This window comes from Mobula hypostoma, chromosome 11, assembly GCF_963921235.1.
Source record: "Mobula hypostoma chromosome 11, sMobHyp1.1, whole genome shotgun sequence".
Taxonomy (NCBI): domain Eukaryota; kingdom Metazoa; phylum Chordata; class Chondrichthyes; order Myliobatiformes; family Myliobatidae; genus Mobula; species Mobula hypostoma.
In genome coordinates, this window is record NC_086107.1 from 73,449,549 (window position 1) to 73,466,448 (window position 16,900).

At 43.2% G+C, this 16,900-nt stretch overlaps 1 protein-coding gene across 2 annotated transcripts in view; it reads right to left on the reverse strand.

Moving 5' to 3' along the window:
• The window catches only part of slc39a13 (solute carrier family 39 member 13), a 73,272-nt gene that overhangs the window by 32,915 nt on the left and 23,457 nt on the right, over nt 1–16,900 (reverse strand). For both annotated transcript variants that reach the window (XM_063062261.1, XM_063062260.1), the window contains exon 4: nt 10,688–10,812. In XM_063062261.1, coding sequence (XP_062918331.1) covers nt 10,688–10,812 — 125 coding nt within the window. The remainder of the gene's footprint in view (nt 1–10,687; nt 10,813–16,900) is intronic.

The window sequence follows — 16,900 nt, forward strand, 5'->3', positions numbered from 1 at the left end:
GATGCTCTGGTAGGCGAATTGCAAAGCGTCGAGGTTGACCGGTAGGCTGTGGTTGATATGTGCCATAACCAATCGCTCGAAGCACCTCATAGTAATTGATGTCAGAGACACTACCCCACCCCCAAAAAAAAAACATGAGCATGGGTACCACAACTTGTCTGTGGAGTGGGATCACGGAGAGTGGATGGCTTATCAGGGCACAGCAGCTGCAGCCAGGCCAGTGGAACTAAGTGATATTGACTATTATGGGCTTGGAGTACTGGCAGAACTAGCTATTCAGCTGAAGTACAGGAACTAGGACAAGTACAAATGAACTTTAACATACCAAAAAAAGAATCAGTTGAGATATTCAATTCAGTCTACCAAATTTAAATTTGCTGAATTTGAATAATATCACTTACTTGGAAAAACAGCTGCCATCATCAGTGTTGACAGATGTTAACTATGCAATTGGATTTCTGCCAGTACTGATGAATAAAGCAGTGCACCTTCAAGATTCAATACTCTCCAAGACTTAATTAATCTAATATCAGAACTTAATTAAAAGAATGATCACTGATTTGGATTGTTGAAATAAACAGTCCAAACTACAGCAGTGCACAATTCTGTTGGATTAATGTAGAAGATTTCTGGATGCCATACTGGTCTAATTTTCTCATAGAACTTTTGGATCGTAATCAGAATTTGGATCAAAATATAGGTTTCTTGAGAATGTGCCTTGAATGCTCATCAGTGAATGGGCAATTGGTACATTTCGGTACATCTTTACAACAGCTATGGCAAAGGCCGTGAGAATCCCTCCTATCAAAATACCTTACAATTTAAAACTACCCCCCCCCGTCCAAAAAAAAACATGAGCATGGGTACCGCAACTTGTCTGTGGAGTGGGATCATGGAGAGTGGATGGCCTATCAGGGCACAGCAGCTGCAGCCAGGCCAGAGGCACTGTGGCTGGCTCTGAAGCTCGGCAGGGATAAGTAAAATCAGGCAGAGCAATAATGGTAGGAGAATCAATAGTTAAGGAGACGGACAGGAGATTCTGTGGGTGCGAAAGAGACACCAGGATGGTGCGTTATTTCTCATGTGCTAGGGTCCAGAATGTCTCGGAGCCAATGCTGAATATTCTCAAGAGGGAAGGTGAGCAGCCAGAGGTCATGGTGCACATTGGCACCATGACATTAGTAGAAAGGGTGAAGAGATCCAGTGCAGTGAGTACAGGGAGTTGGGGAAGAGGCTGGAGAACAGGACCTCCAAGATACTAATATCTGGATTACTCACAGTGCCATGTGGTAGCAAGAGCAGGAATTGTATGATAGTATAGATGAGTGACTGTCTGAGCAACTGGTGTAGTGGGTAAGTGTAACCTGTACAAGAGGGAGCAATAGCAGCTAAACTGGAGGGGAACCAATATCCTGACCAGGAGGTTCACTAATGCTATACGAGTTTAAATTAGTTTGTCAAGGGGATGGGAATCTAGAATCAGGTTAGACAGTGGAGGGATGGAGATAAAGGTTGATGCCAGGGCCAGTAAAAACTGGCAAGAACGAAGTAACAGATCTGATCAGACGGAGACAGTTTGAAGAGTGTGTATTTTAATGCTAGGAGTAACATGGGTAAAGGTGATGAACTTTAGAGCATGGATCAGTACATGGAACTATGATGTTGTAGCCATTACAGAGACTTGGGCTACATCCACACTAGACCGGATAATTTTGAAAACGCCGGTTTCGTGTAAAACGATAGGCGTCCATACCAGGCATTTTTGAAAATACCTCCGTCCACATTAAAAGGGTATTTGGGCGAATCTCCTCCTACTGGGCATGCGCAGGACACATCTACAGAAAACAAGCGAAGAGGAAACTGTATACTTGGTGTGCATTTGTCCAGTTACAGATGAGAAAAACTTAAAAGGAAATTGCCAAACAACGGACAGCTGTTGGCTGTCGCGCAGGAGGACTTAAAACTAAAATAACAAATACTGCAGCGTATGGAGGCAACCAACAGGGAGTTCACGGACAGTATGACCCAGCTGACGACAAACATTGAAAAACTGACTAACTCTGTTGCAGAGGGATTTGCAATGATGAGGAATATGATGGCTCCCCCCAGTACTTTTCACCCCCACAATACCAGCCTCACAGCCACTACAATAGCTACACAGACCCCCGGGTGGCCCCACCAACATCTTTCCCACTCCCACAGAGGGGTCACCCTGGAAACATTTCCTACAGCCATAGTCTCTTCACCGATGAAAGGGATGACAGGTTTTTTAAAACCTCCGGTTACCCCGTACACGCTACAATGCCCAACCAGCATTTTCAGATTTGAACACTCGAAGAGCGTTTTAGAAAAGCTCCGTTTTCAGGGGAGGAAAATGTTGTTTCAGTGTGGACGGTGGGTCAAAACGAAGAGAAAAAGCTTCTGTTACAGACTTATCCGGTCTAGTGTGGACGTAGCCTTGGTTGAGAGAAGGCCACAAATTGGTTCTTAATGTCCCAGGGTTTCAATCTTCAAGAAAAGAGAGAGGGAGATGAAAGAGGTGGGGGGAGTTTCACTATTACAGAGACAAGATCACAGTAGCACTCAGAGGGTACATAATGTAGTACTCACCCACTGAGTCGATGTGGTTAGAACCCAAAAGTAGGAAGGGTGCAACCACTCTGATTTTAGGGGGCTCTGTTGTACAATCCCATCACTGGAACACCAAGGAACAGATACGCAGACAGATTAAGGAAAGGTGTGAAAACACTAGGGTTATTGTCATGGGCAATTTCAACTTTCCTTATAAACTGGGATCTTCTTAATGCAAGAGGATTAGATGGCACAGAATTTGTTAGATGCATCCAGGAAGGTTTCGTAATCAATATGTAGATAGTCCAACAAGAAGAGGAGCTGTATGAGACCTGGTGTTGATTAATTAGCCTGGTGAGGTGACTGATCTTTCAGCAGCTGATCAGTTAGGGAACAGTGACCATGATTCCTCAAGTTTTAAGATACTGTAGCTATAGGTAAGGATAATTATGGATCTTGCAGGAAAGTATTCAATTGGAGCAGGGCAAATTACAAGAGCATTAGGCAGGAACTAGGGAAAGTTGATTGGGAACAGCTGCTTTTGGGCAATTCCACATCCAGCATGTGGAGGGTGTGGAGACCAATTGCACCAAGTACAGAACAGGTATGTACTAGTCAGAAGGAAGGACAAGGATGGCAAAGTAACAGAATTTTGGATGTCGAGAGAGGTGATGAATTTAGTCAAGAAGATAAAGAATAAGTATGAAGAGCTTAGAAAGCTAGAATCAAACAGAGCCCTTGATGATTATAAAGTCGTCAAAAAAGATCTCAAGAATGGAATTAGGAACGCCAGGCTGGGCCATAAAAAGTCCTTGGCAAGTAAATAAAAGAGAATCCCAATGGATTCTATACATACATCAAGAGCAAGAGGATAACTCAGGAGAGGTAGAACCATTCAAGGATAAAATTGGGGTGGGGGGGGGAAGAGAGGGAGAACATTTGTTTGGATGTGAAAGATGTTGATGATGAAGTCCTTAATGAATACTTTATGCAGGAGAAGGAGATCATTGCTGAGCATATTGATATGCTAGGGCATTCTGAGGTAAAGGAAGTAATGTTGGGCCTCTTAAAGACCATTAAGAGGTTATTCCCACCCCCACCCCCACATCAACTCCTCAGCTGCATGTTAAACTGTATAATCTTCCTATATCTGGCCTCACTAGTATGTAGCATGGGTAGCAATTGTGAGATCACAAACCTGGAGGTCCTACCTTTTAACTTAGCACATAGTTCCCTTTGCAGAACACTGTCACTCTTCCTCCTTAAGTCATTAGTACCTACAGGGACCATGACCTCTGGCTGTTCACCCTCCCACTGAAGAATGTTGAGGACTCGATCTGAGATGTCCTGGATCCTGGCACCTGGGACGCAACTCCCAACCAGGAATCTCATTTTCGTGCACAGAACCTCCTTTCTGTTCCCCAACTAACAAATCCTCTATCATCTCAGCTTGCCTCCTCTCCCCCTCCCCTTCTGAGTCACAGAGTCAGACTCAATGCCAGAGATCTGACTGCTGTAACTTTCCTCTGCTAGGTCACCTCCCCAACACCACCTGAAGTGGTATATCTGTTGTTATGGGGGGATGGCCAGAGGGGTACTCTACACTGGCTCCTTAAACCCTTTCATAAGAACCAGAAGCAGGAATAGGCCATCTGGCTCATCGAGCCTACTCTGTCATTCAATAAGGTCATGGTTGATCTGACCATGGACTCCTCTCCACCTACCTGCATTTTCCCCATAACCCTTAATTCCCCTACTATGCAAAAATCTATCAAACCTTGTGTTAAATAGCCTCCACTGCTTCATTGGACAGATAATTCCATAGATTTGCCACTCTCTGGAAAAAGCAGATTCTCCTCATCTCCTTACTAAATTTATTCTCCCGAATCTTGAGGCTATGTCTCCAAGTTCTAGTCTTACCTACCAGTGGAAACAACATTCCTGCCCCTATCTTATCTATCCCTTTCATAATTTTATATGTTTCTATAAGATCTCCTCTCATCCTTCTGAATTCCAGTGAGTACAGTTCTTAGGCAACTCAATCTCTCCTCATAGTCTAACCCCCCTCATCTCTGGAATCAACCTGGTGAACCTCCTCTGCACTTGCTCCAAAGCCAGTATATCCTTCCCCAAGTAAGGAGACCAGAACTGCACACAGTACTCCAGATGCGGCCTCACCAGTACCCTATACAGTTAAAGCACAACCTTCATGCTCTTAAATTCAATTCCTCTAGCAGTGAGGGCCAACATTCTACTTGCCTTCTTGATAGCCTGCTGCACCAGCAAACCAACTTTTTGCGAATCATGCACAAGCATTCCCAAGTCCCTCTGCACAGCAGCAGGCTGAAATCTTTTATTATTTAAATAATAATCTGATCTTCCATTTTGCTCCCAAAGTGGATGACCTCGCATTTACCAACATCATACTCTATCTGCCAGATCCTTGCCCACTCACTTAACCTATCTATATCTCTCTGCAGACTCTCCATATCCTCCGCACAATTTGTTTTTCACCTCAATTTAGTGTCATCAGCAAACTTAGATACACTATACTCAGTCCCCTCTTCCAGATCATTAAAGTATATCATGAACAGTTGCAGGCCTAGCACCAATCCCTGCGGCAAACCACTCACCACCGATTGCCAACCAGAGAAACACTCATGTATCCCAACTTTCTGCTTTCTATTGGTTAACTAATCCTCTATTCACGCTAATACATCACCCCTAACTCTATGCAGCCTTATCTTATGTATAAGCCTTTTATGTGGCACCTTATCGATCACCTTCTGGAAATCCAAGTAAATAATGTCCATCTGTTCCCCTCTATCCACTGCGCTCATTGTATCTTCAAAGAACTCCAGTAAATTTGTCAAACAGGACCAGCCTTTGCTGAATCTATGCTGCGTCTGCCTGATGGATCTATTTCTTTCCGGATGCTTATTTCTTCTTTAATGATAGCTTCAGCATTTTCCCCAACTACGGATGTTAAACTAACTGGTCTATAGTTACATGCCTTTATCCTACATCCTTTTCTGAACAGTGGTGTGACGTCCTTCTTCTTCCAAACTACCAAGACCTGCCCAGAGGCCAGAGAATTTTGGTAAATTATCACCAAAGCCTCGACTATAACCTTTGCTCTGTCTTTCAGTACCAGGGGATGCGTTCCATCAGGGGACTTGTCTATCTTTAGGCCCACAAGTTTGCTCAGCATTACCTCTTTAGTGATAGCTATTGTATCGAGGTCCTCATCTCCCATCGCATCCATATCCTCTCTCTTTGGCATGTCAGATGTGTCCTCCATCATGAAGACCAACACGAAATAGTGATTCAAAGCCTCGGCCATTTCATTACCCAATATCAGTTCTCCCTTCTCGTCCTCCAAAGAACCTATGTTCACTTTAGCCACGTTTTTCTGCTTTATATAATTATAAAAATTTTTATCATCTGTTTTTGTATTTTGTACTAGTTTATTTTCATAATCTAGTTTCCTTTTCTTTATTGCTCACTTAGTGGTTCTTCAGTGCTTTAAAGTTTTCCCAATCTTTCAGTTTCCCAGTACTCTTGCTGACTTCATATGCATGAGCTTTTAGTTTGATGCTTTCTTATATTTCCTTAGTTATCCATGGCTGGCTCTCCCCACTCTTATTGTCCTTGCTTTTAACTGGAATATACTTTTGTTGAGCAGAATATATTTTTTGTTGAAAAATCTCTCTGAAAGTCTTTCAATGTTTCTCAACTGTCTCACCATATAGCCTGCGTTCCCAGTCATCCCCTATCCAACCCTCTCTCATCCATGGTGGTCTCCCTTGTTTAGGCATAATACACTAGTTTTAGATTGAACTATTGCACCCTTCATCTGCATGAGAAACTCAATTATACTGTGATCACCTTTTCCAAGAGGATCCCTAACTACATGGTTGCTAATTTTACTTGTCTCATTGCACAGGACCAGATCCAAGATAGCATGTTCCCTTAACGCACTTCAAAGTTGCTGGTGAACGCAGCAGGTCAGGCAGCATCTCTAGGAAGAGTTACAGTCGACGTTTCAGGCCAAGACCCTTCGTCAGGACTAACTGAAGAAAGAGCTAGTAAGAGATTTAAAAGTGGAAGGGGGAGGGGGAGATCCAAAATGATAGGAGAAGACAGGAGGGGGCGGGATGGAGCCAAGAGCTGGACGGGTGATTGGCAAAAGGGATATGAGAGGATCATGGGACAGGAGGCCCAGGGAGAAGGAAAGCGGGGGGGAGGGGGAACCCCAGAGGATGGGCAAGGGGTATAGTCAGAGGGAGAGAGAGAGAAAGAAAGAGTGTGTGTGTGTGTGTGTGTGTGTGTGTGTGTGTGTGTGTGTGTGTGTATATAACTAACTAACGGATGGGGTACGAGGGAGAGGTGGGGCATTAGCGGAAGTTAGAGAAGTCAATGTTCATGCCATCAGGTTGGAGGCTACCCAGACAGAATATAAGGTGTTGTTCCTCCAACTTGAGTGTGGCTTCATCTTTACAGTACAGGCTAGACATATCAGTATGGGAATCGGATGTGGAATTAAAATGTGTGGCCTCTGGGAGATCCTGCTTTCTCTGGCAGACAGAGAATAGGTGTTCAGCAAAACGATCTCCAGTCTGTGTCGGGTCTCGCCAATATATAGAAAGCCACATCGGGAGCACCGGATGCAGTATATGCCTCACCTGGAAGGACTATCTGGGGCCCTGAATGGTGGTAAGGGAGGAGGTGTAAGGGCATGTGTAGCACTTGTTCCGCTTACAAGGATAAGTGCCAGGAGGGAGATCAGTGGGGAGGGATGGGGGGGAACGAATGGACAAGGGAGTCATGTAGGGAGCGATCCCTGTGGAAAGTGGGGGGGGGGAGGGAGGGAAAGATGTGCTTAGTGGTGGGATCCCGTTGGAGGGGATGGAAGTTACGGAGAATAATATGTTGGACCCGGAGGCTGGTGGGGTAGTAGGTGAGGACCAGGGGAACCCTATTCCTAGTGGGGTGGCGGGAGGATGGAGTGAGAGCAGATGTGCGTGAAATGGGGGAGATGCGTTTGAGAGCAGGGTTGATAGTGGAAGAAGGGAAGCCCCTTTCTTTAAAAAAAAGGAGGAAATCTCCCTTGTCCTGGAATGAAAAGCCTCATCCTGAGAGCAGATGCGGCGGAGACGGAGGAATTGCGAGAAGGGGATAGCATTTTTGCAAGAGACAGGGTGAGAAGAGGAATAGTCCAGATAGCTGTGAGAGTAGGTAGGCATCAGTAGATCTCTAGAGATAGAGACAGAAAGATCTAGAAAGGGGAGGAAGGTGTCAGAAATGGACCAGGTAAACTTGAGGGCAGGGTGAAAGTTGGAGGCAAAGTTAATGAAGTCAACGAGCTCAGCATGCGTGCAGGAAGCAGCGCCAATGCAGTCATCGATGTAGCGAAGGAAAAGTTGGGGACAGATACCAGAATAGGCACGGAACATAGATTGTTCCACAAAGCCAACAAAAAGGCAGACATAGATAGGACCCATACGGGTGCCCATAGCTACACCTTTAGTTTGGAGGAAGTGGAAGGAGTCAAAGGAGAAATTATTAAGAGTAAGGACTAATTCCGCTAGACGGAGCAGAGTGGTGGTAGAGGGGAACTGATTAGGTCTGGAATCCAAAAAGAAGCGCAGAGCTTTGAGACCTTCCTGATGGGGGATGGAAGTATATAGGGACTGGACATCCATGGTGAAAATAAAGCGGTGGGGGCCAGGGAACTTAAAATCATCGAAAAGTTTAAGAGCGTGAGAAGTGTCACCAACATAGGTAGGAAGGGATTGAACAAGGGGGGATAAAACCATGTCGAGGTATGCAGAAACGAGTGCGGTGGGGCAGGAGCAAGCTGAGGCAATAAGTCTGCCAGGACAGGCAGGTTTGTGGATCTTGGGTAGGAGGTAGAAACGGGAAGTGCGAGGTGTGGGAACTATAAGGTTGGTAGCAGTGGATGGGAGATCCCCTGAGCGGATAAAGTCGGTGATGGTGTGGGAGACAATGGCCTGGTGCTCTTTAGTGGGATCACGATCGAGGGGTAAATAAGAGGAGGTATCCGCGAGTTGTCGCTGTGCCTTGGCAAGGTAGAGGTCAGTACGCCAGACTACAACAGCACCCCCCTTATCGGCGGGTTTAATAATAAGGTTAGGATCAGTGCGGAGGGAGTGGAGAGCAGAGCGTTCCGAAGGAGCAAGTTTGGAATGGGAATAAGGTGCGTGAAGTCGAGACGGTTGATGTCCCGTCGGCAGTTAGCAATAAAGAGATCCAGAGCAGGCAGAAGACCAGAGCGGGGTGTCCATGAAGAAGAGGAGGGTTGAAGACGGGAGAAGGCGTCATCAGTGGGGGTGGAAGAGTCCTTGCCGAAGAAGTAGGCTCGGAGATGGAGACGGCGGAAGAAGAGTTCCCCGTCATGGTGAATGCGGAACTCGCCGAGGTGTGGGCGAAGGGGGACAAACGTGAGGCCCTTACTGAGGACAGAGCGTTCTTCCTCAGACAGTTGAAGGTCGGAGGGGATGGTAAAGACCCGGCACGGATGAGAGCTGGGATCAGAGGGGGGAGGGGGGAGGCTGAGGGTGTCAGTGGAGAGGGTAGGGTTGGGGTGAGAGGAAGGTGGAGCCACTGAGGGCCCAGGAGCTGATGGTGGGATCTGAGGGAGACGGGGTTGCAGAGTGGTGGTGGGGGAAGGGGAGACGGAAGTCACAATAGCAGCATGTGAAGACCCGGCCTGGAGTTCAAGGCTGGAGTCGCAGTTGGTGGTTGCGCAATCGCTTTGAAGGTGTCCATGGTCGTTGCTGGAGTCCGGGTTTTGAATATGCCCTGAGGTGTTGGAGCCGGCGAGATCAATGGCAGGGGCCGCAATCTGAAGTTCACGCCTGCTAGCGTCAGGGCCAGCAGGCTCTGGGGTCTGCAGATGTAAGATCTTGCGATCTTTGCCTAACATGACAAAGTAAAAAAAAACGGCGATTGCAGGCATGGATCCGACAGAGGATGAAATAACGGGTAGGACCATTACAGACGGCGAAGAAAGTGTTCAAAAATTTTTGTTTTACAGCAGCAATATAGTGAGTGTAAAGATGTAAAATTATTTTAAATTTCCGTAAAAAAAATTGCATTTAAAAAAATGAATGAGGTACTTTTCATGGACTGTTCAGAAATCTGATGGTGGAGGGGAAGAAGCTGTTTCTGATTCACTGAGTGCAAGTCTTCAGGCATCTCATGATGCTGGTGTTTACTTCACTAATGTTTTTCTAATAATATCGCAACATTACTTGGGGCTTCTTTTGTACATGATAGTCATGTTATTCTTGTATGATGGGCTAAAACTCTACATTCTCAATAATGAATGACCATGGTATTTGCCCACTCTTGTCAGCATCCAGGAACAGAAACTACAGGAATCACTCAACAGAACCTAACATTTTCTTTCCTTCTCAATTTTGGTAAGGCATCTTGAACCAACAATACTTGTTTCTTTTTCCACTGATCTTGCCTAACCCGCTGAGCATTTTCAGCAGTTAACTTTTATTCAAGATCTGAATGTCTTGTTTTCCAGGTGGGGAACATTTTTCAAGCTCTACTTTTATAGTTTTCTAAACCTTATAAAAAGACAGCATGATTCCCATACCATATTTTCCAAAACAGAGCAGCTCCCAGTCACCCGGACAGAAACTGTTTAACAAAACAAAAATGCTAAACATATTTCAATTCTAGAACATCTTTTCTAAAATCAATTAAAGTTAGAACCAACTTAAACAGATCTAAATCATACTTCAGATTCACTCTCTACATTTTTGCCGGGATGCTCCACGAGATTCCCTTAATGCAAGACTCTTCACTCAGTATTCCCAAACTTCCAGTTACAATTTCTGCATAACTGAACCATAGAAACAATGCCATGCATCACCATGACAAATGGAAAAACCCTTGAGCTTTGAAATGAGCTTAGATAGATAGGTACAGGTCAGAATAGGCATTGATGATGGTTACATTTTAATTGGTGGAAAATAGTTCAGGATGGTGTAGAACACACCTGTAGAAAGAAGTGGATTGGTGAACCAAAATTCTTTTTAGCGCTTTATGGTGTTTGACTAGTTTATACTTCACTTACTTTGTGATATTCTGTTTCCTCTTCATTTTTATCTGGGAATATTTTCTCCAAAACAAAGAAAGCAAGTAGTCCAACAATCACCCAAAATCCCAACTTCCTTTGCTGCTCTCGACTATAGCCTCCATCTGCACAAAAGACACAAAGTAGTGAGAAGAGCTGAAACGAAAATGTTTCAGGCAAGAAAGCTCCTGACTTAAGTAATTATTGTACAAATTACTGTGTACATTTCTACTTGCTTGGGTTCAAATGCATACTGAGCAGCCAGCACAATTCATTAGCAAAGCTGTTGCAATTTCTTTAAGCTTCTCTGGTTATGTATAGAGCTATGCAAGAGAAAGTGCTGGAAAAATTGAAAATCCACCTTTTTTGCAATTTAATTTGGTAACTTGCTTATCATAAGGCAGTTAAGAGTTAATCACATTAAATCATGGAATCAGACATCACAGAAACGGGTCCGATTGGCCCACATGCTCTGTACTGATCATGATGCCTATCTACATTAATTCTATTTGCGTGCATTATGCCCATATCCCTTTATGCCTTTCCTATCCAAGTATCTGTCCAAATGCCTTTTAAACATTGTAACTGCAATTGTTGCTATATAGAACTGGAGCCAAATATAGGCCAGCTGGACAAGGACAGCATATCCCATAGAGAATATTACTCAAGTAGTTGGAATTAACGAAAGCTGCTATCATCTTAGTCACTTTTACTTCCTACCACGCTCATACTCTCATTCCCTAGATTATTTGAATGTCTAAGCACATGATGATACGTGGCTGATTGTGCTTGTGCTGGCTCTGAAGATGCTATGAAGATAGTCCCACTTTTCTTCTAGCACTGCCAGGGTTCCTTTCAAAGTTTTGTTGAATATTCTTACATCATCACTTTCCGGCAACCACCTGTCTAAAGTGGCAATGTTTCTCAAAGTACAAAGTAAATTTTTTTTTAATCAAAGTACATATATGTCACCATGTATAACCCTGAGATTCACTTTTTTTCAGGCAATCATCGTAAATGAAAGAAACACAATAGAATCAATAAAAGACTGCACCCAACAGGATGGACAATGTGCAAAAACAAACTGTCCAAGTACAAAAAGAAAAATAATAAATATCCTGAACATGAGATGAAGAGTCCTTGAAAGTCCATAGGTTGTAGGAACACTTCAGTGATGGGTGAGTGAAGTTATCCTCTCTGGTTCAAGACTCTGAAAGCTAAAGGGTAATAGCTATTCCTGACCCTGGTGGTTTGGGTTCTGAGGATCCTGTACCTTCTTCCTGATGACAGCAGTGAGAAGAGATCATGGATGGTGAGGGTCCTTGATGATAGATGCTGCTTTCTTGTAGCAGCACTCTTTGGAAATGAGCTCAATGGTGGGAAGGACTTTACCCATGACGGACTGGGTATATCAGCTACTTTTTCAGGCTTTTCCATACAAGGGCATTGGTGTTTCCATAACAGGCCATGATACAACCAGTCAATATACTATTCACCACACATCTATAGAAGTTTGTCAAAGTCAAAGCTTCTAAGAAAGTCGAGGCGGTGTCGTGCTTTCTTCATAATGGCACTTACATGCTGGACCCAGGACAGATCCTTTAACATGTATGTATGTATTTATTTATTTATTTATTGAGATACAGCTTGGAATAAGCTCTTCCGGCCCTTCAAGCCACGTTGCCCAGCAATCCCTGATTTAATTTATAATGACCAATTAACCTACTGATCTTTGCACTGTGGGATTACGGGGAGAATGTGCAAAATCCTGACAGCAGCAGGAATTGAACCCAGGGTGCTGGTACTGTAAAGTGTTGTACTAACCACTTTGCCACCGTTATTTAAAGTTGCTGAACTTCTCCACTTTTGATCTTTCAATGAGGACTGGCTCACGGACCTCTGGTTTTCTCATCCAAAAGTCAATAATCATTTCTTGGTCTTGCTGACATTGAGTGAGAGGTTGCTGTTGTGGCACCACTCTGCCAGATTTGCAAACACCCTGTTATATGCTAATTCATCAACATCTTTGATTCGGCCAATGACAGTGGTGCTGTCAGTAAACTTAAATATGGCATTGGAGTTGGGCTTAGCCTCAGAGTCATAAGTACAAAGCGAGAAGAGTCACAATTGTCCTCTGTCTAAGCCACATTTTCCTGTTAAAACAAATAAATTCTCATATCTCTCTTCTGAATACTTTACCAGTTACACGTCTGGAACTCACATGCGTTTACATAAAAAGCCTTGTCTTCTTTTGCCACTTTCATAGATTTATGTAACTGAACCCTGGATATACTCCCTTAAAAATTGTACCACTTAAATATTCCCTCATTTATTCTTCCAAAACACTTAATCTATTCCTGCATTAAATTTCACAGTACAGATTAGTGAAATTACATGACACATTCTTTTGAAGTCTGCTTCTGGTCCCCTCAATACTTACGTTATTCCTAAATTTAATGTTTATTGCATTCTGAAATATGAGATTCCTAGAGGGGAAGTATCAAGAACTCAATTCCTTTGAACAAATAGTACAGTAACTAGGATGCATAGATTGAAGTTAACTGATTGATGAATTAGTGAGTTGAGAAAAGATGATTTCCGTCAATGAGTTACTCACTGCATAAAAGGGTGGTGTATGCATTCAACCTGATTATATCTACAACTTTTCCAGATGTGCTCTTAGAATGATAACCTCCAAGACTCCAACTGAAGTGGGATTAACCAGAAGTACACTTTTGGCCAACAGGAATAAGATAAAGCTAAAGGCATGTTCCTGTGCCACAAATTTCAAATATACCATCTATTTTGTCTGTAGCTCCAGACTCACTGGAATTACCAAACTGTCTTTTGGAATTGGGCCAATTGCCCTTAACACTGCTTTTACCACATGACTTTAAAAATGAATCCCCTTTACAATTTTCTCTCAAGAAAACTATGTATATTTTTCTTAAAACACTTCCAAAAAGACCTGGAGCACATTATTGCATCACTCTTTCCATTCAAGGCTCCTGCACTATGCTTATATAACTAAGGCAGCATTGGCAAAAGTCACAACTTATAGAAAACTAATCTGCTACCCTTGCTCACTTCTTCCCTCAGTGAAGTCCCAACACCCCATGCTCTAATCTGTTAGCTGCAACAAGTCCTCAGTATCTAATAGGTATAACAAAGATTTCCCCACAGATGACAATCAGCAGAAATACCTTCTCTTTTGTACCCAATATCCCTAAAACACACTGAATGTGTTGAATTTTATCAGCAGCGATCAGTTTTGAAGTACAAGGTGAAGTCTGGGCTGATCTTGTGAGCATGCAGATACAGATTGTAAATCAGCAAATAACAAGACTTGAATGTATAGGCTTCAAATGGAATCTATACTTCTTCCAAGAGTTTCTTTCCAATTTGGTGTAGACACTTCAGGATAATTTATGGAACATAGAACATTACAGCACAGTAGAGGCCTTCAGCCAGTAATGTTAATCCAAGATCAATCTAAACCCTCCCTTCATTTTCTATCATCTGCGTACCTATCTAAGTGCTTCTTTAATGTCACTAATGCATCTGTCTCTAACACTACCACTGGCACATTTTTCCATGCACACACCACTCTGCGTAAAAAAAAAACTACATCTGGCATCTGCCCTACACTTTAATCCAATCACCTTAAAATTATGCCAGGTTAGCCATTTCTGCACTGGGCAATGAGTCTGGCTATCCATTCAATCTATGCCTTTTATCTTGTATATCTCTATCAAGTCACCTCTAATCTTCCTTAGCTCCAAAGAGAAAAGCCCTAGTTTGTTCAACCTATCCTCATAAGACTTGCTCTCTAATCCAGGCAGTATCCTGGTAAATCTCCTTTGCACCTTCTCTAATGCTGCCACAAGCTTCCTATAATGAGGAGATCAGAACCAAATACAATATTCCAAGTGTGATTTAATCAGGGTTTTATAGAGATATATCATCCTGTATTAACCCTGTAATGTGCTTTCAACTTCTGCCTTCTAAAGTGAAAGACTATATACACTTCTGCTGGTAGAGCTCTGTCACTTCTCAACCCAACTCTGCATCTTGTCAATGCCTTCTACACTATTCACAATACTACCAAACTTAATGTCACCTACCCACCTTTCCACTTCCTCATCCAAGTCATTGATATAAATCACAATGAGTAGGGGTCGCACAATACATCCCTGCAGAACACCACTTGTCACTGACCTCCAAGAAGAAAATGCTCTACCTACAACTACCCTCTGACTTTTATGAGTAACTCAATTCTGTATCCACACAGCCAAGTTCCCCTGGATATCATTCCTCTTGACTTTCTGAATGGGCCTACCATAGAGAACCTTATTAAAGGTCTTACTAAAATCTATATACACCACATCCACTGGACTACCCTCAATGTGCTTTGTCACACCCTCAAAGAATATTAGCAGGCTAATGAGGAAAGAACCACTCATCACAGAGCCATGCTGCCTATCCTGAAACAGACTATGGTTCGCCAAATGCTCATAATACTAGCTCTAAGAATCTTCACCAATAATTTACCATTGAAGTAAGACTCACTGCTCTACAACTCCCAGGGTTATCCCTACTCCCTTTCTTGAATAAAATAATAATATTTGCCACCCTCCGATCATGTGGTAATTCTCATCTGGCCAGTGAGGACACGTATAGATAATCGCCAAAGGTGCTCTTCCCTCATATCCCACCGGGGATGTATCTAACCTAATGTTTTTCAAAAAATACAGTACATACTATTTCCTAATGTTGACATGTTCTACCATATCAGCCAGCTTTACCTGATCTCTCAAATATCAATGCCCCTCTCACTGGTGAATACTTAAGCTTAAGGATTTCCTCTACTCTCTCCATCTCCAGACATAGATATTATCTTCTACCCCTGATCAGGCTTACACTCACTTTAGTCATCTTCTGGTTCTTCACATGTGTGTAGAAGCACCTGAGGACCTACTTGTCAAGGCCTTCTCATATCCCCTTCTAGCTCTACCCAAGGCCATACTTAACCTCCTTCCTGGCTCTGATGTAAATCTGTAAAGCCCTGTCTGATCCTTGCTTCCTAAACTTTAAGAAAGATTCTTTCTTCCTTTTTTTTTAAAATATAGGAAAAGTTTAGAAGAATGATGGGGAATCTCTTGAAACCCAATGAATATTGAAAGACCTAGATAGAGTAGATACAGAAAGGATGTTTCCTATAGTGGGGGAATCTAGGACCAAAGGGCACAGCCTCAGAATACAAGGAAATCCTTTTAGAGCAAAGATGAGGAAAAATTTCTTTAGTCGGAGTGAGATGAATCCGTGGGGGACAAATCACTAGGTATATCTAAAGTGAAGGCAGATAGGTTCTTGATCAGTAAAGGCATTAAAGGTTATGGAAGGAGGCAGGAGAATGGGGTTGGGATGGATAATAAATCAGTCATGATGGAATGGTGGAACAGATGATGGGCTGAATGGCCTAAAGCTGCTCCTATATCTTACAGTTCTCCTTTTGACTAGATGTTCCGTATTTCTTGTCAACCATGATTCTTTCATCCTACGATTCTTTTCCTGCCTCAGTGGGACAAACCTATCCGGAAACCAATGCAGGTGCTCCCTAAATAACCTCCACTTTTCTACTGTGCATTTCCCTAACTACATCTGTTTCCGGTTTACGCTCCCAAGTTCCTGCCTAAAAGCATATAATTCCCAGTCTTCAGTTAAATACTTTCCTATACTGTCAGTTCCTATCCTTGTCTAAAGCTACGGTAAAGATCAGGGAGTTGTGGTCACTGGATCTGAAATGCTCACCCATTGAGAGATCTGACACCTGACCATGTTCATTGTTTAGTACTACACCCAGTATGGCCTCTCCTTTAGTCAGCCTGTCTACATATTGTGTCAGGAAACCTTCCTGGACACACCTAACAAATTCTGCCCCATCTAAACCTTTTGCACAAAAGAGGTGCCAATCAATATTTGGGAATTTGAAGTCACTCATGTTATTGCTCCACCTTTCTAAAATCTGCCTCCCAACCTGTTCCTCAGTGTCTCTGTTACTATTGAGGAATGGGAGTGTCTACTGAGTATTTCTGTTTCTTCCAATAGTGTTTGCTCCCTTCCCTCTTACTGACCAACTGAATAGACAATCCCTCCATAACATCCTTCCTTACTGTAGCTGTGAGACTATCCTTGATTAGCAAGGACACTCCC